Source organism: Phalacrocorax carbo, chromosome 3, assembly GCF_963921805.1.
Source record: "Phalacrocorax carbo chromosome 3, bPhaCar2.1, whole genome shotgun sequence".
NCBI lineage: Eukaryota > Metazoa > Chordata > Aves > Suliformes > Phalacrocoracidae > Phalacrocorax > Phalacrocorax carbo.
In genome coordinates this window covers 43,977,859-44,003,104 of record NC_087515.1, presented here as the reverse complement: position 1 = coordinate 44,003,104, position 25,246 = coordinate 43,977,859, and the positions used below count along the sequence as shown (strand labels likewise).

Here is a 25,246-nt window from a genome sequence, read left to right as displayed (position 1 = left end):
CTTGAAAACCATATTGATGGAACAAATTACCATTAGAGAGTAGAGCTCAGGAAGGACTAAGCTCTGCTAAGAGATTTACTCGGGGCTGCAAAATCCTGTACAGAGCAAACATTCCAAACACCATGTAAACACGACTTCTGCGTTCTCCATCATGCTGCAGTTAGTCGTTGAGAGCTGATTGTGTCATGGAAAGTAGGAGAGAGTGCACGCTGTTCCATGAATTAGCCTGTCAGTGACTTGAAAGCCGTGCGGAGAGCCGTGGCACATGTCATCAAATACCGAGGTTTTTCCTGTTTGTGTAAGCTGTTTCCATTCTGTCTTATTTTTCTTACAAGTAGTGTTTTGAAAGCATCATGTTTTCTGAAAAATATCTGAAGAGTTTTATTTCTGGATGATTTAAGGGAAAAATATCTTTATTGTACCCATTGTGGAAAAAATAGCTGTTATACACCCACCTACTCAAAGTAAAACTCTGCCTTGGTGGATGTGAACTGACGACTTTCCTTTCAAGATAGACTGCTTCTCCCCTAATCACAATCCATGAGCTCCTCTTAGTAAGAACTGCTCACGTTTTCCTTCAGAAGAGCTTCTGTGCTCTTGAGTACCCAAGGTCTACTGACATCCACAAACCAGATCTACTGTGGCATTTGGAGGTAGTCTAGAGTGGCTGACGATACCATATTCCTAGCTGGAGCTAAACTGTGCATGCCATTTTCTGCAGAGTTTGGTCTGCACTATTAAGTGCTCAGTATTTTCTTTAACTTCACACTTAAATATTGTTAGGTGGAATTATTTTTCAAATATGATTGCTCAGTCTCTGTTTAACCAGATGACGTATTATGGTGTTAAATTTCTGGTTTAAACATCACTTACAATCTTAACCACACACAGTTACAGAGCCCAACTTCTCCCCAAGGAGTTCCTGTAGAGCAGGTGGCAGGGTACTAGCAGCTGAATTTATGTCACAAAGTTTCCAAGTCACTCATTAATTCAGGTGTCCACTGTCTAATTCTGTGGGTAGAAACTAGATGTTGCCATCAGTATTCCTTCACGAAAATACAAGATAAAAAACAGAGAAATGCTCATAAGTAAAAAACTCAGGGCTTTGATCTAAATATTAGTTTTCAGTTAGTGGTAGGGGAAGGGTTGTTGTTTGACCTACTACAGCTAAAATGCAGTTGCAATATAGGATTTTGTTGTTTTATTTGATGTTAATCGAATAAATGAGTGGAAGAAAGGATGGGGAGAGTAAAGTTAATTTGAGAAGAGGTAACCCTTCTGAGGCAAGTCTTAAATCTCGCTGGACCAAGGAAGTTAAAATAGTACTCACTGAGCACTAAATTTAACTTTTTCAGTATTTATTTCCTGTAGGCTGATTTAATTATGTAGTCTCAAGGGAGCAAATTTTTTTTCACATTGTGATAATGATTGGTATTCAGTATCCAATTTAGGTTGTTTTTTTAATAATTAAACACTTGTGATGAATCTTGGTAAATGAAATTCTATGCATATATATCTGAGTAGTAGTTGAAAAAATGACTTATTATCTAATCTTAATAATGTATATACACATTTATATCTTACATACTTCTGTTTTTCAATAAAGACTGTGATTCTGCGACACCTTTGTTGACAGTTTCATGATTAATTTGCCAACGTTTATGAGACACTGAGGGAAAAAACTTTAAATGATCTGTACAGTGTCCAATAAAATGTTCTTGTGTTTGAGATAAAAAATATTACCATAATGCGTATGAAAAGATAATGGCTATTCTTCAATCAAGATGCTTCCCGGTCTCATGTGTCCTTTTTACTCCCAAGCTATCATATAAGGCTTTCTAGTTAGCAGCTATATTACCTCTCAAGAGAAAGCCCATATGTATTCATTTGAATCTGAATTTTTCTTGACTACCCAGGGGTGTGCTATAGGCATCCTTCATGAAGGATGACTCTGAAAGATGGAAAGCAGTTAGGAAGTCACAGGTGATATTTCTTGGGGCAATGAAGAAAAGGTTATTTTCTCAAACATGAATGTTGCTTGGATGAAGCCTGCTTTAGGCATTTACATCTAATAGCTGCTTATTTACATATTTGCCTTCTTTCTAACTTAAGTCACTTTAATCCGGTTACTGGAAACCGTATGTGCTGAAACTGAAAGGCAAAATGTCATATCACAGTGGAAAGCTGGACAGCAAACAGTAAAAGGGCAGTTTGACAGAGAAGCAGATGGAGCAGAGGGGTGCAGAAAAGCAAACTGGTTAGGCAACGTAGACCTGTGGCGGGGAGAAAGCAGCTGAGGGAAGAACTGAAGAAGAAAGAAGTAGCAGATAGAATATAAGGTTGTGAGAAAATGTCATGCGTAGAGCCTTGGAAAGAGAGGAGAAATGTAGGGATTAAGTCAGGGGGAGGAAACCATGAGCGGGACTTAAGAGGCAGGAGCGCTGAGATGGGATGGCTTTCCTCTGCAAGAAAATCTTGGAGACAAATAGTGATTGTTGGCCATTATACCAGTGTCTTCCTCGGGCTCAAGACTATTTCATTGCTCAGGAGTAGCAGTTCCCAAAGGGTTGCTTTCAATTAAGTACTACAGATTGTGGTATTTTGGGCGCAACTGTCTTTATTTAAACATATGTGCAGTCTCGGAAGGATGAAATGGTCATATAAGACAAGCCCTTGCAGAAGTCTCAGGCCAGATAGAAGTAATGAGTAATGTGAAAGTACAGCTGCGAACTGGAACTTCATACAAGCTGACTTAAACTTGTGTTGGTGGATAAAAAGCTGGTCTGAATCAGTCTTCGATGCATTTCCACTTACTTGTGATGGAATCTGCTGCATGCTTACATTCTCTCGCTGTACCTGCTGTGCATTTCTGCTGAGGGCTCACTTCATTACGAATTGTGGATTTCTGCTTCAGTGTGATAGTATGGGTAAAAACCTGGGCTTTTCTACTGTGTTGTTTGACTATTGTACCAAAGCGAAAATGCTGACATGCTCCCACACTGCAGGAACCTCTTACTCTTCAAGATTTTGAAAACTGATATTGGCCATACCTTATTCTCCTCCAGAGTGCAAATTTCCAGCTCTGAGTATGCATGCTGTGAATGCTGTAAAGCCTCTAGGTCAAATGCTATTTCTGAACCAAAAGAAGAATGTTCACAATAGCTAATGAGATGCCTCATACAATGGGTGGAAAGAGGGAGACTGCTCCACAGGATGGGAGGTTTGGTGGCTCCATCCACCACCCCCTCCAACTTGCTTTCTGGAAGGACTGATTACTACACAGGGAACCAAGGAGAGCAGTACATTATGCGAAGATGAATATTTGTGAACACCCTTTGAAATACAATATTCCAAACACTGCCATTTACAAATTCCCAATTTGCTTTCCACTCATGTGGCTTCAGCAGCATTAGTTAAAGTTGGCTGGTTTAGCAAACATTTTTTTTGTCAATACATATATTTGCTATTACTTTCTTCAAGAGTAAATCATGGAAAAGTAAAAGAATTAAGTGGTTGAATAGTAATTAAAATATCTCAGATTGATGTTCTAGAGATGATGTATATACAGCCATTTATAAAAAAAGAATAAAATGACAAAAGAAGTAAGGAATATCAGTTGGGAAAAATATTCTGTGTTCCTGGCAGTTTTTAAAGCTGCTGTAAGTTTTAGTTTCTTTTTCAACAGAAGAAACTAATATTTCTTCAATTTAATGGTTTTGATAAGTAGGTGCTTAAGTAACAGCTTTTTTTTTATTAAACTGCAGCTGAGTAAAGCTGAAAGCATTTCTTGCTTAATTAAATAGAAGGCGATAATTTAGCTTTAAAAATATTCAATTTGGATGTAGAGAGTTTTCTTACAGTTTCTCGTCTTTCATAAGATGTCCCATGAATAAACAATGCTTTGCATCTTTTCTCATGGACTTTGATCCTTTTGATGAGCTTTTAAAATGATGTGTTAAAGTGGAATGCGTGATCCTTTTTTACTGCATTTTTTTAACAGAATGCTTTCACATGAGAGTACAGTACTGTGCATAAATGGTTATCGTCATCGTCCATTATTAAATAGATGTTGTTAATAGAAGATTCTTAATGCATTCACTAAGCATCTTAATTAATCTTGGTAAAACATGGTTTGTACTTTGGGAAATAATGCAAGAATCAGTTCTGGCTTGTTGGCTTTTTATCAATTCTGCTTAAAGCTGCTGGACATCAGGGTCTTATGCCTCCCATGCCTGTACTTAGGGTTTACCTGTTGAATATGATTTTCATGACAAATTAATGAAAATTCCTGTATGGAGTAATAATTTTACGCCATGGCAACAGTATCAAAACATTACTGCTCTTACTGTACTTACTTTCTTTTACTGGCCAGAGAAGTGGTTTGTGACTGGGGACTCTGGGATCAGATTTGTGAAAGTGGAGAACTGATTTTTGTTGGATTTTTTTTTTTTGTTCCTTCACTTGATCTATGGGCTCAGTGTAGCTCAAAAGTCCCAAGACAGAAAGTATGCATATATTAAAATTAACTAGACCTCTCCTTAAAAAAATCAGCAAAATGCCCAAATAACCCAGCTTTGGCAGAAAGACACGTAGAACTTTTTTCTCCTCTTCTCAACAGTAGCTCTACAGTTCTCTCCTGCAGCAGGTTAAATTGAGCTTGCTGGGGACATTGGGACATTTTCCCCTATAAAGGTTGTAAAGAACCTACTTTCCTCTAATGATAGATGGCATTTCTAAAAGCAAAAAACCTCGTGTGCTCTGGAGCCTAAAGCATAACTGGAAGCCTGGTTTCTAAAAGTGCTTTTTGGGGCAAATCAGCATTTGTTGGGTCCTGCACCGGGCCGTTGCGGTAAATCTTTGCTGGGATTGCTTGGCTTGGCTGGGCCGCTCCTGGCGAGGGTGCTGAGTACAGAGACCTTGGAAGTTAGCTGAATAGCATGAATAACTGGCTGGAGGAGGAAGGTCAAAACATCTGATAACTGCTAGTACTTTCCGACAGTAACTGCAAGAGTTATTAATTTTGTCTGTCAAAACTGACTAAAGCAGTATTTAGGAGTTGAAGATTATTCATTTAAATTTTGAAAAGGCTAAAGTTACAGTGATGGATGTTTCGAAGAATACAAGAGGGGACTAAAGTTATATTTAAATATGAATCCACTGTGAAGCTGTCATAGCATCCCTTACAGTAGAAAGTGAAATTGCAGAGCTGCAAGATTTGTTTTCTGAAACTATACTTAGGACATATCCAGTCTTCTGCTTCTACAGTATTTCTCAGATTAGGGAACGCAGTCTTTTTAAGCCTGGCTGTTCAATCAGTACTGACCCTTGTGGTGGTTGTGGCAGGAGAGCTTTCCATGCAGCTCTGAGTTTTGGCTGGGCCCTGTGGGAGGAGCTCTGTAGGTTCTATCAAAGGGGCTTGAGCCTCCAAATGGACATCCTCTGGAATTATCGATTTTGAAGAACAGGAAAAACACATTAAGTGCATTTATTATTCTCAAGAGTCCTTTGGGTCCACCAGTGGTTGAATTTACTTTTATGAAGGGGTGTTTTGCATGCCGGACATAATGCATTTCAAATCTCAGCTTTAATGAGATGGCAGTGATAGAATATATAAAAATATCCTTTCTATTATAAAACTAACATGGACTGTTTCATTTCTAGTTCAACTTTCTTTTCTTCATTTTAAAGAAGTATCTTAGGTGCTTCAAACAAATATAGTTCTGTTCTTTTAAAGATTAATTTGGAAATTGTAATGGTGGAACATATAATCCAATTGCATTAACAACAGTTGACTTCATCCCGCCGTATGAGATGCAGTTATTGTGGGCCTCGATGGAAGTTTTCTTTAATCAGTTACAGGAGAGGAACCCAAGACTATGGTAGTTGTATCAGCTGGCTGAGACGATCCCCCACTAACACGGACAACTAATCTTTGTGTTGTTTCTTGTAGGAGATGTCACAGCTTTTATAACTATAATTCTTTTTGAATGTGTCTAATAGATACATTTCAAGAGATGTACTTAAAATTTGTAGTGTAAATTGAAAATATAGATACATTGGTGTATCTTCTTGGGAAAAAAGAATGAGAGAGGTTTTAGCAAATCTTCTTTTGTCACAATCTTGCATTTATTTGCACCGTTGCAATTAATGTTTCTTGTTTGTTGTGTGTTTCCCCCCCCCCCCCCCCCCCAGCTGCCCCAGGTGGCCTTTGTTTTGCTTTTCCATTGCTCTGTGCAGCAAGCGTTTCATTGAAAGACTGAGTAGGATATACAGCTTAAAACTCAGTGGAGATACATGGGTCCTGCGTAAACAAGGCTTTGCAATACTGAAAAAATAAACTCTTCCCCCGATTTCACACCTTGGAAGTAGTCTGCACTGAGTTTTATTCTTGGCTTGTGGCTTGCCGTTTCCACCTCCTCAGTCTGATACCTGTTGTCTAAGGAATATTAGAATTTGTCTTTATTTTTGGCCATTTCCTCTCCCTCATGTGTAGTATCAGACTGTTGCCACCCAGTATTCTTGTGGTACCATGTCTAGCTTTTCTCCTTTGTTCTGGTGTAAAAAGTAAGGGGTTGTTTTGGCTGAAATTTTCAGTAATTAAACTGATTAGAATTAAACTGGTTGGGAAACTGCATTTGATACACAGACAATACAGAGGAGGTAAAACTCATCTAACTAGCTTCTATTCCAGCCTTTAGGCTTTTAATAGCTAAGTTAATTTCCTAGAGGAATATGGGCTGATTGAAGGAAAAGCTATAATCATTAATTGCGGTAGATTTAATTTGTTTGAAGTATAAAGAAAAGACTGCCTGAGACTTTGGGGGAAGAAAAGAGCTGTGCTCCTGCACAGTCACTTATCCCAGCCAGAAGAGTATGTTTTTTGCTGCCCATAATTCTGGGAAATTGTAAAATTTAAATTTAATTTATTTAATTAAAATACTTTAAAAAATTAAAATAAAAAGCTCTGTGTTCTGGTAAAAGTTTTGGACTGTTTGTGGCTTTTATACATATCATTAGGATATGTATGGAACTTGTGGTCTTAGATCACGAGATTATTAGAAAAAAAATAGCAGGACAGCTCTTCTGGCAGATCATGACCATAAACTTGTGCTATATATTTAGTGGTGTAGGTTTCATACTATAATCTATCTGCCTGATGCTTCAGGAATATAAGATCTTCTCTAGCTATCCACTGAACTGTTTCTTTGCAAATGTGGTCATAGAATATGACTGGCGTAGTTGCTTTCCAAGAGAAAACAGAATATTCCATATTCAATAAGTGTGGGCTTTTTTTAATTGTCATTTAATTTCTTGGTCCCTGATGATTAGTGTAACTGGTGTTTTGGGGCTGCTCTCTATTAATTGCCATAGAAGATGTAATTTTATAGAGAGCTTTAAAGATTATTCATCTTTTTTTCTGAGCAGCTATAAAAACATGCTTTACCTGCCTTACAGATGTGCTTATATATAGCGTAATATGCCTGTAATATCCTTTGACATTACTGGTCTCTGTATTCATATAAGCAATATTTGTACTTTCCCTCATTCTGTCTTTGTTTTCTCAATGCATTTTTAGAAGTACTCAGCTGACTCATAAATCACACTAGTAGTATTAGAATAATGAAATGAAGTGTTTGATATGCACAACTTAGATTGTAGTATCCCTGTTTGTGTTTCCTGAATGTGGAATAGATCATTGTGAGTTACATACTAATCCAGGATGCAAGAAGTCTATATGAAAGCTTGGAGCTTCTTAAGAATTGGAATGTTCCTGATATAATGTATAGAAGGAATGATAAGTCATTAAAATACAAACTTCTTGATAACATGTTTTCAGAAAGTTGCTCTAGATGGGCTGTGTACATTGCAGCATTTGGGAGAAAAGTGACTAACTTTGGACTGCACACGTTCATTCTAGTGTGGGTTTTGTGCTACATGTATTTGTCTCCCTTTTTGCCTTATAGAGAGATAGGTAAAACCAAAACCACAGACGTGCTGGTTTGGTCAATACTTTAAAAACACTCGGTAATAGGAAAAAAAATGGGAACAACATATTTTGCAGTGATTAATCAGCTTCCCCAAATTTATCTTTCGTCTAACTGTCTGTAGAAATTGTAGGATATTATTTTTTTATGGCTTTGTTTTGTCTGTCTTAAGCTCTGATTAGCAAGCCACAGTCCTTCTTATTGAAACTTTCAGTGACAATACCTCCAGCAGTTAGGTGCTATGGTATACAAAGAAGCATGCAATTTTGTTGTGGCCCAGGCAAAGGGGCGAACTTGTTCACTTATTTGTTTTACACGGTGGTACTGCTCTTGAGTCAATGGGCAAACTGTTCCTAGAAGCAATGAAAGAAAATGTTAGCAAAAATAGCAAGTACAAGCAGTTCCTGAGGTGTCGGGTAGTGGTTAAAGCTAAAAAGATTTGTGGTGGAAGTGCTTTTGGTGATGATGGTAAAATAACCACAAACATCTCTGCCACCAGAGGGTGAATCCACATCATCCATCGTGGATTTACAAAACACCATTTGTCCACAATTGTGACCAAGTCCACAGCTGGACTTGATGATCTTAGAGGTCTTTTCCAATCTTACTGATTCTATGATTAACACAGCTGTCCTGCATTGCCAACTGACAATGCCTTCATCTCTTCTTGGGCCCTTTAGGGAAATCAGTCTTCCAGATGTGGCCTTCTGGTCTGCACTGAGAAGCCGTGTCTGCTCTAGAGAGACCAAACACCTTGTCTAACTGGGAATAGCCCTGCATGACAGGGTAATGTGAGTCCTGCTTGCTATGGGCAGGCAACATTTCCATCTGTGATAATCAAAGGATTGGGAAGCCTGCCATATGAGGATAGGCTGGGAGAACTGGGTTTGTTCAGCCTTGAGAAAAGGAGGCTCAGAGGGGATCTCATCACCATGTACCAGTACTTAAGGGGCAGCTACAAAGAAGATGGAGACTCCCTTTTTACAAGGAGTCACATGAAGAGGACAAGGGGGAATGGACACAAGTTGCTTTTGGGGAGATTCCAATTGGACATGAGAAGGAAATTTTTCACATTGAGGGCAGTCCACCATTGGAATAATCTCCCCAGGGAAGTGGTTGACTTGGCCACGTTGGACACCTTCAAGAGTCGTCTGGACAGGGTGCTGGGCCATCTTGTTTAGACTGTGCTCTTCCCAGAAAGGTTGGACTAGATGATCCCTGAGGTCCCTTCCAACCTAAGAATCTGTGATTCTGTGATCTCTAAATTTGACCAGTGAAATTAGCAGGAAGCAAGGATGGGAAATTTTAGTGATGGTGCTCTAGTGCGTCTATGATGAAGTTATTGATGAGGTGTTGCAGCTTGATGATTTCTCTTTCTGCAGGGCTTTATCAGTGTGCGACAGTACAGCCGGCCTACTCTCCTGTTGTGCTTCAGGGAAAACGAAAAATTCTTATCCCGCCTAACCTCAGTATATTTTTCATCAAAGCCTTAATACCACTTCTGCCAGATATTATCTGCTTGAATACACATTCTTAGAACAACAGTGCCTATTTACTGCTATTTTTTTTTTATAATGGTTTTAATCTCCATCATCATTAAGAAATGCCTGTAATCTTAGTGTTAAAGAGATATCTTGAGAGTATAATAAAACTGACTCCTTGCTTTATTTCTCACTCTGCCATGAGTACCCAAGGAGCAAGTATGCAGCTGATAGGCAGGCAAATAAGGTGCAGGGCACTGTTTGGTAGGCAGGTACCTGAACAGTATGGCTCCAACCTGACGATTGTTGAGAAAAATCATGAACTGTGAGCATCTGCAGCTAGGAAAGATTAGAAACCTCCAATAACCTGACAGGAACAAAGAACTGTCCCACACAATCTGAAATCCTGTCGTTGCCAGGGATTTAATCTGGGCTCTTGGCTGTGTCATGCCTTTGAAAGTATCTACAGGCCTTCACATCATTTTGATTACTTGTGATCTCCCTTTTCTTTAAAGTTCCTGAATAGAGTTTTTTAAGTTTTCAGGACATGTGAAAATGGTAAGTTAACAGTGAAAATATTGTTTTTCTGTATTTTTTCAAACTTTAGATTAGCTCTCTCCATTTTAAGACATGTCATGGATAGTATGTTCCACGAACAGTAAAATGGAGAGGATCAATCTTCCTCTGACTAAGCTGACTTACTTTTATCATAAAAGGGACAATTTCTGATTTCTCTGATACAGTGATTTGCTGGCTACACTTTATTTTTAGTATCTTTTATGTTCTTCTCAAGATTTAATTTTTTTCTTAGCTTATAGATGGTAACTTCTTGAAACAGTTAAGATAAATTAAGAATAGTATATTTGACAACAGTATATGGAAATATTAGGGACAATATTCTTATGGACAGTGTAAGATGTCCAGTCCATATTTGACTGTAATGCATTATTCCTGGTTTGACTGAAATACTGAGGTATTAAGTTCCACTTTCCCTTATAAAGGAACATATGACCATCGTTATACAAATATATAGCCTTATAGCAACAGTTTGGGCTTACATTTGAAAAAAAAAAAAAAGTACAGTAAAATACATAACCGGATTCTCTGTTTCTTCTTTAATGTGGGTTACACTGACCACAGCAGGAGCTGCTTCTAATTTCAGGCTACATAAAGAAAGGATCATTAGAGTGGTTATACAACCCGTTCATATGCGGAGCATGTAACATTCACCCAGTTGGATCCATTTTAAAGTAGACCTTACTTTCAGTGCTTTGCTTGCAGGCTCTTCAAATACTACATGTCTGCGCTAGTTGCTTGCAGGAGCTTATAATTCATTGTCAAAATCTCACTTCCAGGCTGCTCTTGCAATAACACCTTGCCTTCCTCTAACTTTGTGGCAAAATTTGCATTTGAAGACTTCTCTGCATAGCTGGAAACAAGTGTGAGAGCTGTTTGGTAGGGCATCAGGTGTGCCTTTTTATATTTTTCCTTTCTTTTTTCTTCTTTATCTATTGAAAGACTGAAGATTGTTCATGAGTGGTTAATACCATAAGAAAAAAACAGTGGTGTGGCACTTACTAATTTTACTCCAAAATATGCCCACTGAGGTCAGCTGTGCAGCTGTAGCCAGGAGTGACCTTGCTTTGACTGCCCTTGAGTAAATCAGAAGCACCATGGGGTGTGCCTGCACCGCAGGGTGCACCGGCACCACGGGGTACCTCTTACTGCTGGTTACCCTATGGAAAAATGCACTGTGCTGCTGTTGGGGAAAGACCCCAGGTAGCTTCTTTTCAGCAGTAGCCTTTTATTTCATAACAAGCTAGGGGTTCTTACTGTTTTGAAGCCTGAATGTTGAATATGAGTGGTTCAAGACTGAAATATGTTAATCACCTTTTGATTTCTTTCTTGATTTTCGGAGCATAATTGTTGCTTTATTAAAACTTTGTGCAGACATTTTCCTTCTTGAAACCAAATGTTATGCAATTATTTCCTAGCAAAGAAAATTGAAATTAAATGTTGTGAATAGCTACACCGTAAGCACCATACCAAAGAGGTGGTGGTGTTTTGTTTTGGGTTTTTTGAGTGTGTGTGGTTTTGGGTTTTGCTTTTTTTTTAATAAAAAGGAGAAAAATTTCATAGGTTAATGTTCTTGTGTACAGGTGGACTTCTGGAGGTTCAGGCCTGTTTGTAATTTTGAAAGGACAAAAGCAAAGACAGCACAAAGAACTTTGCTCTAATTTTTTCCTGTCTTCCAGATAACATGTTCTGGTGGTACCTTTGGGATTCTGGAAAGATGCATTAATTATATAGATTTCACTAATTATTTTGAAATAATTACTACCAAAACTACATTTCTAATTGTGCAGGTAGAACATAGGAGTACCTCTTACTCTATTTGTGTAGGCTTTTAAATATTAACAATGACTCTACTTAAATGGATTAATTATATACTGCAGCACTTTGATTCCCTTTAATGTTACATTTACAAACCACACAAATGGCCCAAATTATGAGACGAAGAGTTGGCTGCAGTAGACCTGAATATTTTTTTCCTTGTAATTCTGCCCTGAAATAATCTCCTGTTGCTTAACATTTCAGCTCAGCTTTATTCTAAAATACCTTGGTGATTGGGAAGGCAACTTTAAATGGTTGAGCGAACCAGATTGACACGCAAAATGGATGAAATCTTAATTCATAGCTTTCCCTTTAGCATATGGTAGCATTTGTGACTATTTATTGACCTGTGTTTTATAATGAAATTATGCCTGCTTTGTGCCTTTCTCATGTTTGCCAGAAAAAAGACGAGAGTGTAGTGAAAAACGAGCGTGCCTTCTGTGAAGGGGCTCATGCGAAACATGACGATGGATATTTATGTGCTTACCAGCCAGTTTTTGCCTTTTCTAGGACCTTCCCTCCAAACTGCAGCTTCTGATTCAACAAGTCTGTGTCTTGTCCTTCCCAGGGATGAGATCAGCCTCATCAAACAGGTTCTTCTAACTGTGCTTCATGAGGCACTGGCGGGAAACCTATTCCTTTTGCATTGCTTTCTTTCCTTTGATTTGGAAGAGATGTTTATGTCTGGCTGAAAATAATACATTTCAGGGTGGGTGTGAAGGGTATGAATTTCATAGCCTTGGTAGGAATGGGTGTTCTGCTTTATTTGCAGGATTTCACCTGAAAATGTTCTGTGGAGTTGTGTTTGGGACTGAAGATCTCCTGATGAGCACAAGCCAAGACAGCTGACCTTGACTGGCCAATGGGATGTTCATTCTATACCATGTGACACCATGACTAGCATATTAACAAGGGCAGTTGGCACGCGGGGGTTGTTGTGGCTCGGGGCCTGGTGGCATCGGGTTGGCGGGCGGTGAGCGGCTGTGTCACGTGTGGTTTGTTTCGGTGGTTCATTCCCCTTTCCCCCCGCCCTGCCATGGGTTTTGTGCCTCTCATTGTTTTCCTTTCCGTTGGATTTTTGTTGTTGTTGTTTTATTTTAATTATTAAACTCTTCTTAACCCATTAGCTTTACCCTTCTGATTCTCTCCCCCTTTCCACCGATGGGGGAGTAAGCGAGTGGCTCTGTGGGGCTGAGTTGGTGGCTAAACTGCAACAGCTCCTTTTAAAGTTGGAGCCTAATCTTCAGTCCATATGGAAATTTATACAGGATCATTTAGGAAGTAGTCTAGGCCAAATGTTCTCTTTCTTGTGTTTTTCTCATTGTTTGTGAGACAACTTCAGTTTCTATTAATTTTCTCTCACTCTGCATTAAAGCAATTAGCGTATTTCACTGTAACGTAAAAACCTGTCATTTTACTCCTTCTAGTTTGAAGGTATGACTCTGACGTACTCTGCATTTTAAATGCCAGACTGATGGCTGCGTGCTTATTTCTGTACTATTTTCACAGTATGCTGCTGCCGCTGAATACTGCCTTGCCTGAGTTCAGTGCCTACATTTGTTTTGTGGTGTGCTTTTTTTGGTTTGGGTGTTTTGGGTTCTTTTTTTTTTTTTTTTTTTTGGTGCTCTTGCTGTCAGATTTCAGAGATGCTTTGCATATAACTGATTAAGTTTAATGGGTGTAATATATAACTTTTAATAATAACTTTCTTGCATAAATGCACATTATACATTGAGTTGGTAATGTAGTAGAAGAAGAAAAATAACTGAAAAGTTATGACAGTTATGGTTTCCTTATTGAATTCAGAATGTTGTGAAGGCAATTTTTTTTATAGGGTCAACTCCAGAGCACCTACTAGTATCCTGAGTTGTTTTTTTCCTGAATCTGTTTGTGAAATACCCATTGCAAGCTTGAAATTTGAGATAATGACTACATTGTTTGCAAAGATGGCAAAACTTAGTTTTAACAATTTGTTCTCTGTACAGAACTTCTGAGGGGGGAATAGAATAGCACAGGTTATATGACTGGAGTTAATCACAAGGCCATTTTATTGTCCCCAAATACAAACCCTGTATTTTTAATTGCACAAAACCTCCCGTTAGATTTTATGTATCTTTAAAGTCAGACAAATTTGTAGTGTGCATCTTCAGTATCTGGGAAGAACGTACGGCATGGAAAATCCTGTCTCTTCCTTTTGTCTTCTATTTTCCTAACACAGATGATGGAAACTTCATAAACTGAATTGATTGGACTCATTAGGTCATGCTTCTGGACATCTTGTTGTTTTCAAAAGAGAGCTTGGCTTGAAGTTAGTACTTTTTACTAACAATAAAATAAGACTGGGTAGACCTTCACTTCTATTTACAGAGGGTGGAAGAAGAGATGTCTTAATACATGGAAGCCTCAAGTCCTTGAGTGTGTATCCAGAATATGATCTGCTCTCGATCCCCTGTTAACAAGCAAAAAAACTTCTTGTGCTAAGCTCAGAAGATTTTAGGAGCTTTCAGTAGCAGAGCAGGCTGGGGCCAAGTCTTTGGCTGACACAGGGATTGCTCCAGGGATCTGCAGTGTGAGGAGAGCTGGAGCGCGCAGAGCAGCCAGCTCTCCACAGGGACTGGCCCATCGCACGTGGCCATCTCCTCAAGGCTCCAGCTCATGCATGAGTGAAAGGATTCAATCCCAGTTCAGCTAATTGGTGTTAGTCCAGAGGGGTGAAAGCCCTTTCCAGGTATAGAGGGGAGCAACTTTGTAGAAACCTCTGCACCGTAGAAGACAGTTGAGTAAATTGCTGCTACCCGTATTATGGTGCTGTTTCTGGTGTATGGTTGCATGCAGGTCACACCCTCCATATTGAGTAAGTACCTGAAGGCTGTATTTACAGAAGGCATATAGGTGTGTGAAGATGTTAGTAGTGGTACTTACTGATGTGCCTAAACATTTTAAGTTGATCTTATTTTGTGGGCTGAGTGGTTTTCTAATTTCCAGCAGTCTCTTCTTTGCATCGTTAGGCACTTACATAACTGGAAATCTGGCCTAGTCTGTTATTATAATGTTATTTTATGTCTCCTGATTACCACAGCTTTGTGTGCAAGAAAGTGTTTTGGGTACAGTTAATTATAGTGGTGACTATTCTGTAGTGTGTTGTATATGGCTGTGTTATATTTACTATATATACTTCATGATCCTTAAGCTTAAAGCTTTTTACTTTAAGGCACCAAAACACATCTAATGTTAAAAATAGTTGACTGTACAAGGTGCAGTTGTTAGCTCACTCTTCTTTGCTCTCTCGTCTTTCTTGAGAAAAGATCAAACAAAATGCTGTGACAGGTGAGGATGTCTCACAAAACATGTCAAAGAAAAGTAGCTTCCCATTCCATAAACTACTGGTACTTTGCTCACCAGCTGCCTGTTATGATGTTCTATCGATGAATAAAAATGGTGTCTGAGGCAATAGAATGTCTTGCATCTTACAACACTGCCAGTTATAAAGATGTCTTCTTGAATAAATTTCACAATTAGAAAGTATTGACAAAAATATTTAATCTTTTTACATCAAAATAAGCTCAAACATCTGCTGCCAAAGTCAGACAATATCAAGTAATCTTTTAAAAGTATATTTTTATTATACTGGCAGATGCATGGCTGCATGACATAGATATCAATTTAAGTTACTAGTGCCATTAATTCTTGACAAAGACATGCTCCCAGAAGAATTTACATTTTTAAAATGTCAGATGAGTATATGCCAGCATAAAGTAACCAGAGTTATTCAGCTATGTTGTTAACAAAGCTAAAAGCATGTTACCCCCAGAGACATCACAAAAATTGGTGTTCACTTCATTTTTATTTTCTAAATTCCACAGAACTGACAACAGAAAAAACAATTCCATGTCTGTAAATATCTGTTTGAGCAACCCATATATATCCTTTTTCACTTTTTATACCTTCTGGTTTAGAGCACAGAAAGTTTTTGGTTTCATTTGAGCTGAGCCTCCTCAGCATTCATTTGCTTTCCACAAAATTTCAAATAATCCTACCTCTTTGCAAGAATGCCGTTGTAAAGAGAGCACTGAGGAAAATGTTAAGACTTGTGCCAGGGTTTCTGGTCTACTTATTCAGGCAAAAGACTGTTGGAAAGCTATATGACTTAACTCATTAAGAAGGCCGAGATTTAAAACATTCATGTCCAGTTCTTATTTGTCAAATATCCTTGTATATTCATTATTAATATTTGTACATTTTAGTAACCTGAGATTTCATTGTGGGTATTCCATGAGGAGAAACTAAGCTTACTTTCAGTTCTTTCCTCCCAGGTCTTTTCTTTTTTTTCCTCTCTCCCCACAGAAGTGTTTTGGAAGGAATTTTATTTCTTAGAGCAAGAGTGGAGTTTTCTGGGTAGAGCAGACCAGCATTCATGCAGTTTGTTTAGTAGTGTTGTCCTGCTGCTGCTCCTCTATGTTAAAAAGCATAAAGGTCCAGTCTGTTTAGGCACAGAGTCAATTGAAATACTGAATTTCTGGTTGAATCTGGGGTCATAAAGATCTCATGAAGGGCTAAATTGTTACACTCAGTGATTAGAGTCTGTCTGTTCTTTTAAGTGGAATTTTTTTTTTTGAGTGGGTTTTTTCTTGGAGATAAGCCTGAACTTTGTAGAAACACTTTTTACTTCTAATAAAAAGAAATCTAGAACTAAAGGGCTGAAAGCTGTATTACTGCTTCTGGATGTATTTCTGTTTGCTGTCCTGAGGCAGACTGCAAGGATGAGATCTGTCACTCAAAATGCAGAGTTCAAGACTCCTTTTAAAGTAGTGGTGAAGCACAACATTTCCTCTGCTGTGATTTGTCTCATCCTGATGCCGCTATTTAAAATACACCACAGGAACTGGTCCCCAGGCATGGCCGTGGGATTGTGTTTATAGAATTTTTGTTATTATTATTTTTTATTGAAGTCTGTGTTACTGGTACAGGCAAAAATATTTAAAATTAAATGAGCTCTTACCTCTGCTGCCTGTTGTGGGCTGTGCTAAGTGAGATGTTTTGGATGGGGCTTTATCAATGTGTGTTTTATTTCAGTCTGACAAGGAAGTACGTAGTCTGCTGGCTGCCTGACCACTCTGTGTCATCACTCCTCTTAGTATAAATGAGTACATATTAAACTAATATTTCAAAGTTTGTATGGTGAGTGGATTTTCTGAATCAATGCCCAGGAATCTGTTGTAGACACTAGTTTGTTGAGGAGGCAATTTGAGAAAGGTCGGGCAGGTTGTCTTGAAAAGGTTAATGTGGAGAATGAAATTAGGTGCAAGAAATCTTTACCTCACATTTCTTTGGTACCCCCCTTATTCTTGTTTTTTTTTCTTTTACTGTTCTTTGCCTTGGTAACTTGGTAACAATTCAGCCTTCCTCTTTCCTCCACCCCAACTCTCTTCCGACTTGAGAATCTTGTTCAGCTCTGGAATAGACAAACGAGGACAAGAGGTTAGTCAAGATGGATTTACGAGTTGTCTACAAATGTTGTAAAGAGTGTGCTACCTAAGGCTGGGCGTGCCCTGAGTCAGGTGTGGGAGTTGCACATGCACACAGTGTCATGATGCAACCTGGGGAGCAATTTGGACTACACCAATTTTGGAGGTTGAAAGCAAGTAGGGTCCCACCGCTGGTTGCTCATACCTACCCATAGCTGAATCTCTACAGCAGGAGTCCCTTTCAAAGTGTTCTGCAAGATTTGATCATTTGGGAGCACTGATGGACAAAATGCAGCTGTCATTTAACACTGGGGGACTGAGAAGAGAGGTAATACATGCTCCAACATAATATGATGTGATTACAGCCATGGGGCTGAGCCACCCTCCTCTCTGAATCCAGGTGGGAATCCTCAGCTCTGCCTGGGGGAAAGTATTCTTTAGGTGGTAAGTGACAAGTTACTTCTTTAATGGTAAGGCTTTCACAAAAATGGAGATAGGTATATTTTATTGACCTTTTTGGGTACAATTGAAAAAATCTGAAAATAGAAGATCTTGCTTTTTGAGTGACGCATTATGTTTCTGGAAAGGATGCTGTAAATATAACCCAGTCATGTTGTTTCCTGGCATCGTATGAAAATGGTTTGATTTTTCTCCTAATGGTCAAGCATATTGCCTTAAAAAAAAAAAAGGTGCCTAAGAATTATTACTGCAATTTCAATAGCTGTAATATATGCAGCCAAATATCTGTTTGAACTGTTTTTGCTGTTTCTATAGAGAAGTGTGTGATGCTGAGTTATACTATATGTTATTAACAAATTTTAGAAAGTATTAGAAAGATGAACAATGTCAGGAAAAGTTAATGAGAGAAACATAATTCTCTGAGAAGCCAGCAAGAGAGGGTTTGCCATGGGGGTGTTGGCAGGGTATCAGAAGAAACTTTTGTAGCAGTGGAAACCGGTTACAGTGAGGTATAGCAGGTCTTAGCTGTGTCTCTTAAGTCTCTCAAACATAATACCTGAAATCATAGATTTTGACTGATTCAAGAACTGGAATGGTAATTGTAGGTGCATTCTACAGTGCCAAAAAGAATAATCTTGAATAGCTGACTTACGGCAGTAGATGACACTTTGTTACTTTTATTTTCTCCTGATAGGAAGTGTGCTGAATTTTGTCTCAGATATACTCGCTCTTCTGCAGGGAACTTGATATTACCTGTTACAGGAGTCCTTTGGAAGCTGCTGTAGAAATACATGAGGCTGTTTTTCATTTGTGTCTTTCTTCAATAGTGAATTTCAGTGAGGGCAAGAGCAGGTACATATAGGAAGGCTAAAGTTCAGTGGCATTCCGCAATTTGACTGCACACATTTATTATTACTTTTATTATATCTTTTCAAATGCAATTTATATATGGCAATATTTGTTCCCTGCTAGCACTTTATAGAGGATAGCCAAGATTCTAAAGTGGTCTTGTTATGCTGTGTGAAAGCAAAGTAACTGACAGTGATGTGCTAGCAATGTAGTTGATTGATGGGATATTGATATATGAAAGTTAAGGATCTTGAGCTAATATGACAGTATGTGACAGCCAAAAAGGAGGATTTGCACTGCCTTCTCCAAACTGTGTTGGCCCATATTCTTTTTCCTAGCCACACCATGCTGCCACGTGTGTATCTGTCCATGAGCCAGTTCACCTCAGTGATGTGTCAGAAATCTGAACCAAAAGGAATAGCAGACAGTTTTCAGCTGTGTTAATGAGTAGCATCTGAAGGAAGAATCCAGACAGCAAAAAGGAAGTCAGGCACTTCTTTGAAAATGGCTACAAATGGCTTTGCTTTAGAAACAAAGATTATTAGCCCCATTTTCGTCCATCTAATCTTCTAGAGTATTAGAACCAAACTTGGATCAGAAAGATGCACGAGATCATCCCTCTAGGTCTTGGTTTCAACAATTCACTCACTCATTGAGTACAGAAGCAACTAGTCCTAGGATGGATAACTCTCCCTGTAGTCTGCCGTTTATTTTGATTTGATTTTGTCAGCTGTGCTGTGTATAAAGCTGCATATTTATTTCTTCAAAGAACATTGCATTTTGAATAATATAAAGGTACTACTTGAATAACTGTAAGATAATAATGGAATATATTGCTTTATAAATCAGAGATTTTGGGTATGCTACATTGATGGAAATTTTAGCTTTTCAGTGAAGACAGTTTCACTGCAGCGTTAGGGAAAGCCAGCTGCAAATGGTTGAGCTGAAAGTGGATGTTAAGTCAAAGACGTTTGTAGAATATCTGAAAAACAAATGAGGAAGACCAAGGTAACTTGGTTTTTTGTGAGAGTCTGTGCTGGTTTTGGCTGACAAAGGGTAGATTCTCTTCACTGTAGTACCTGTAGTAGCCAGGGACCTTTCCAGCTTCCCATGCTCTGCCATGTGGGCAAGGTGGGGGGGGGGGGGGGGGGGCCCACAGCCAAAACAGCTGACCACAACAGAGTCTCAAGAAAGTGATGGAAAAACCAACAGCAGGGACTTTGCTGTTTACATTCTTCTATGTAGGAAACAGAGGGAAATAATCGAAAAAATAACATATAACAGATAGAAAGTTTGGATATGGAAAGTACCCGCTTTATTCTTGCCATCTACCCTTGTCCTGGAGTAGGAAATGGTTTGATGCCTTGCTTCTCTTTTACTTATCAGGAAGCAATAAGAAATACCTGTGGTGCCACCCCTTATACTCTTGCTGTTATGCTGTGTTTTATCTATATCATGATAGGACAGGGGTTTGTTTCCCACACATCTAAAGGGTGAATACTTTACTCAAGGCAGGCTTAAAAGCCTGGGCTTTCCTTCTGGTTTTGCCCAGGCAGTGAAAGGAAAATATTTGGCATGGCTCCAATTGTGCTAGCTTAATTTGGAGGGCCATTTTGTATCACACTCTAAAAATTGATTTCCCTAAGTGATTTATCTGCTCTGGCATGGGTAGCTGGATGGTTGCAGTACAGAGGCAATTAAGCATACTGAGTGAAATCCCAACTTAATTGCATACAATGTTAAAACACCTTTTGATATCAACGGGGCCAAGGTTTCTCATCATCCTCATAGGTGCCATGCCATAGAAAACAAGGAGAACTAATCAAAAGTTGCACTGAGGTCTGTTTACGTTTCTTTAAAATAAAAGGCTTCATTTGGTAATCAAAAAGGAACGTGGTTTATAGAATTACAAATGCAAGATTGTAATTTCATAAGCTATTCAAGAAATTAAGCTTTAATTGTATTACTGTTTTATTTATTAGCTTACAATATACAAGATATTGCAAAATAGTTGAAAGGTAAAGATTGCAGTTACAATTTACATGAATTGTTTTTGCAGTAAATGTTTTTGGATAAGCAGAGAGTAGAAAACTTACTGAAACAATGGAAAATTCCATGTGAAACATCTTCTGTTTGGTTCCACCTATATTTAGGAAGCTCAGTGCTAATGATTCTCCTTTTCTTCTTCTTGCAGCAAATTCCAGCCTTCTTGGAGGAGGAGGAGGTGAGTCTTTGCTTAATGCTGTATTTATTCTTAAATAAATGTGAAATATATGCTGAGCAAATGTAGTGTTTAGTTGGTTGTAAAACAATATATGATAAGTTCAAAAGGTAGAAGAGTTAAATTATTCGATGGGAAAACTCACCAAAGTTAATAAAGTGTTTTATCATCAAGAGGCAGGGTGAGTGACTGCTGCTGAATCTCATTTCCTCTCTGGATTAGACTAGGGCCGACCTTTACACAGGGCTAAATGAAACATAATGAAACTGTTATGTTCCTTGTTATGTTGTGTTTAAGTATTTAGGATTTTTATTTAATTTACTTCAAGGGAACCTTCAATGCGTGTTAAATAAATAGTTATTTTAAAAAGTTACAAAATTAAAACATGGTAAAAACTTATTTTTGTAAATGAATGAGGTTTTATCTTTGCACTTTTTTTAACTTGGTTGCTTACCCCATTCTACTTGCCAGAATACTCAAGTAGATTCCAATACCAATGTTTGGTGCATGCAAGAGATGCTACCAACGTGTATATTAGTAAGACAGAGAGGCACAAGTGCACATAGTGGGTGTTGTTTCCAAATATAGGGGTGCTGTAGGTTGGTGTTATTTTGCTTTTTGTAATACTGTAGTACTGTGGCTGTAAGAGCTTACATGAGTATTAACAATTCAGGGGGGGGGGAAAAGGCCATTAAGAGCTTGATCTCTGTTTTCTGTGACTTCCCCTGCCTCCCAGAAGGAAGTAAAAGAGCTCAGTTCTGGAAATTTCACAGTGCAGTAGTGGTACAGGCAGCGACTAATCTTCCTTCCTGGCTGGAGTTAAAAGGACCTGATGAGAGCTTACATATGCAAGGGTAAAGGAAAGGGCTCTGTGAAAAGACAGAAGATGGCTCTTGCTTGTGAGGCTTGAGGATAAGTGGTCAAACCTTTTGTTTTAACAGCCTTAACTGAACAGGCCTCCCTTATTTGTGGACCATGCAAAGCTACTTGACAGCTTCACCTGGGTGTCTAAACAAAATGGTTCATGTTTCTCAGCTGTGTGTCTGGATGGTAAAGTACAGAGAAGCCTTATCTGGTCATCCTGTTGGATTAATCTGTTTCTTTTGATTCGAGTTAGTTGTTTGCAGTATACCAAACTTTTAAAAAAAAAAACCAAACCAGTGTAAATGTTCAAATTCTAATCAGGTTCCCAGAGCACTCCTGCTGCTGAAAGGATTTGGCTATTGACTTTCCATGGTATTTATTCAGCTGGACCATACTTCAAAAGTTGATGTCCATTCAGCGTGGCACGTCATAATGTGGCTGTACCTCTGTTGCAGGCTGGATGAGCCCATGCCGAGGGTCAAGTCGGGATTTTATTTGTATTTTATGTGTTAAAAGTGGGGGAGTTTTAATCAAGTTAATTTATTGGCATTTAAAAACACTTCCTCCCCTGGCCTGGCCGCTGCCCCGCCACCTCCCAGTCTCCCGCCCCCTCAGGGCAGGCTGATGGTGGCACACAAGGCTGGGTCAGTATGCTGCTGCACCTTCTCTTCCACGTCTCCCCTGTCTCCTCCTGCCCTGGCACCGTTTTGGGCTTTTCCCACCATTTCTTAAATAAGTTTCCTCAGCAGTGTTAGGAAGTTCCTGTGGCAGGTTGAGTTCTGGCACATGGTGGGTCCCCTGCTGAACTGGCTGTGACTGGCTACCCGGATGTCTTCCCACAGAGGAGGGCTCCCTGCAGCCCCCTGTGGCCAAAACCCCATGAAACACAATCCCAGATGCTTTAATCTGTGGTGGAAGGATAAGAACATACCCCCTTCCTTGCAATGCAGGTAATATACTAATTTGGCTATTTCATGGCTTAAAGTTTGACCGCTGATGGTTGAGCGGCTTCGTTTGTGCTCTGGAGGTGCTGTGAGCTGCCCTTGGGTAGGGTGGTCAACACATCCTCAGGGAGTGCTCACTTAGTTTTTCCAAGTCTTTTGAGGAAAAATTTTGAGAATTTTTGCTCCCAAAGTACTCCCAAGTTTGCGCAGCCACCATGGGATGTCCGTGGCTCTGTCCTTGGGTGCATGTGTTGGCCTTGCCCTTTTGGAGAAGGGAAGGGAGCACAGGGTCTGCAGGCTGGAGCTCACTCAGGGCAGCACAAGATGGAGGCACCCCTGGCTGTCCCACCTGCCTGCTGCAGGAAGATGAAGCCTGGAGTCCCCACTGCTTAGAAAAATGACTTGTTACTGGCAGTGTGCATTTCTCTATAGAAGGGATCATTTAATTTCCAGTTGAATGGGTTTGGATTTTAAATTCTGGTTATATTTTTTTTCCTTTTTCCAGAAGGAAGTGGTGGCAGCACTCAGCAGGAAATATTGCTAGTGAATTATTAAAACTTTATTGTATATGTAAACACCAAGCCTTCTTTTGATTGCAGATGCTGAATATGTATGATAATACAAAATACCAGTGTAGTTTCTCCAATAATGGGATTCAGATCTCTTCAGTAACACTTGTTAATTTAATTCTGTCACTGCTGGGTGTGCAAATACCATAGTTTTACAGAAAATTAAAACCACCAGGAATTTCTACTTGTTCAAGATTGTGCAACAGGTTTTGTGGTATTGAGCTGGTTGTGAGCTGTTATATGTTTTAAATCTGTCGAGAATTGTACAAAAAATAGTTGGAAACGGTTTTTTGAACACACTGGTCTAACATTTGTGAATTAATACATCTCTCCCTCTGGGGGAGAACTGTGGAGGAACCCAACGGACGATGTGGTCAGCAAACACAGAGCACTTGGCTGCAAGTTCAGGCGATGTTGGTTTTGGGTTGCCGCTTATCATCCTTGCATCACCTTGGAGCCACATCAGAACATCTGTGTGCTTTGGTTTCCCGGAGCCAGAGTAATGATTTGTTCTTGCATTCCCCATTTGAATGCTGTCTATTCATTTTCATTACCATTTGGAATGAAGAGGTAAAAGTACAAAAGAGACCAGAAACAATTTTTCACAGAGCTGTTTAATCATAAAATCGAGAAACCCACAATAGAGTCTTAGAAAAATCTTTAGTTAAATATAGATGTTGAAGGTTTCTTTCTGCTTTTCAAATAACTCTGAAGTTTCCAGGATTTCGTTATGAGTTTGGTGAGTGAGCCTTTTTTCTTTTTCATTCCTTACTTTTTAGATTAATTGGTTTTTATTTCGGAGGTATATGTCACTTTCAGGTCTAGATTTATCACACATTCAACATCTCATTGCTCCTATTAACTTGCACAGAGCATTATGACTTATTTGTGTGTCATGTATTACTTGTCCCATTATGTTCAACAGTGCAAACGTGAAAATTATTAAGAAAATTACCCGCATTTGGAGGGACTGAGGAAAAAACATTTAATATTTTGAGAAAAAGTAACCCCTTTTGAAAATGTATCATTAAGTTTTGGCTGTTGAGAAATCAAAATGCCGTGTTGTGTGGCAGTTTTTTTCTTACATTCTTTTACAGCTATGTCAAGGAATGAAAGTGTGTGATTTCATGTACTTTGTTAAAGTGAGCAAGAGCTAAAATTTCTCCTCCCTCTTATGGTTTTGGGTAGTCTGTGGGTTTGGGGGGTTTTGTGCCCCATTGCCCCCACCTCATTTTCAGCTGTTTTCCTTGGGGTTTATTTTTCCTTTACTTCATTCGCTGACTATAATCAAGTTTGTGTTGCATGCTGATTTCTGGATTGGCTTGCTTTGTTTGACCTTAAATTGAGGATATATTTAAAATAGCAATCTAGGGATTTGTTTTTTCCCCTCTCATAAAATTTTGTTGCCTATGCTAGAATTTGGGAAGGAGGTATTTGTTTAGTGTGTCCTGTTATGAACGTAAGTTTTGTTAGCTCTGTATTTGAAAATGGTAATTTTGTCTTAACCTCTGAGAGGAGTCATGTTACAGTCGCAGTCTTTTGTAAGCATTGTTTGGACCCAGTTTAAGTTGATTGCCCCAAATGATCTGTCTGCTTTTCTGTTTCTCTCTGTCTCTTCGTCTCTCTCAGTGTAACTATGCCTTTTCTAGGGCTTTTGCTGGCATGGAAAAAATTAATTCCTATACAGCCATAAGTGTGTTAGCATATCTTAAATGTAGACCAGACCTACCTCTCCAGACTGCCAAGATTTGGTTTGTAGGCATGTCGTTTTAAACAACTGTTATGGCATAGAGAACTTGTATTGTGTTCATGATCACAGTAGGGGACAGGGGTTCTCTGTACATTATTGGGTAGACTCCATTTTGAAAGTGGGATTTGCTTGCCTTCTTTTTTGCCTTTACCTCTGTGTTAGATTATCATAGTGGCAAAAAAAAAAAAAGTTTTCTCTTGCTAGAATGAAATTACCACAGACTGCCTTCTATCCTGGAAAACAGGTTTATCAGGAAGGAAATGTG

At 38.9% G+C, this 25,246-nt stretch overlaps 1 protein-coding gene across 8 annotated transcripts in view; it reads left to right on the top strand.

Annotated features, from left to right (window-relative positions):
- Positions 1-25,246, top strand: part of LOC135312536 (ADP-ribose glycohydrolase MACROD2-like) — a 914,210-nt gene that overhangs the window by 175,077 nt on the left and 713,887 nt on the right. For 7 of the 8 annotated variants that reach the window (XM_064446745.1, XM_064446740.1, XM_064446744.1 and 4 more), the window contains one exon: positions 20,828-20,857. The exons of the other annotated variant lie outside the window; for it this stretch is intronic. In XM_064446745.1, coding sequence (XP_064302815.1) covers positions 20,828-20,857 — 30 coding nt within the window. The remainder of the gene's footprint in view (positions 1-20,827; positions 20,858-25,246) is intronic. 8 annotated transcript variants of the gene reach the window in all.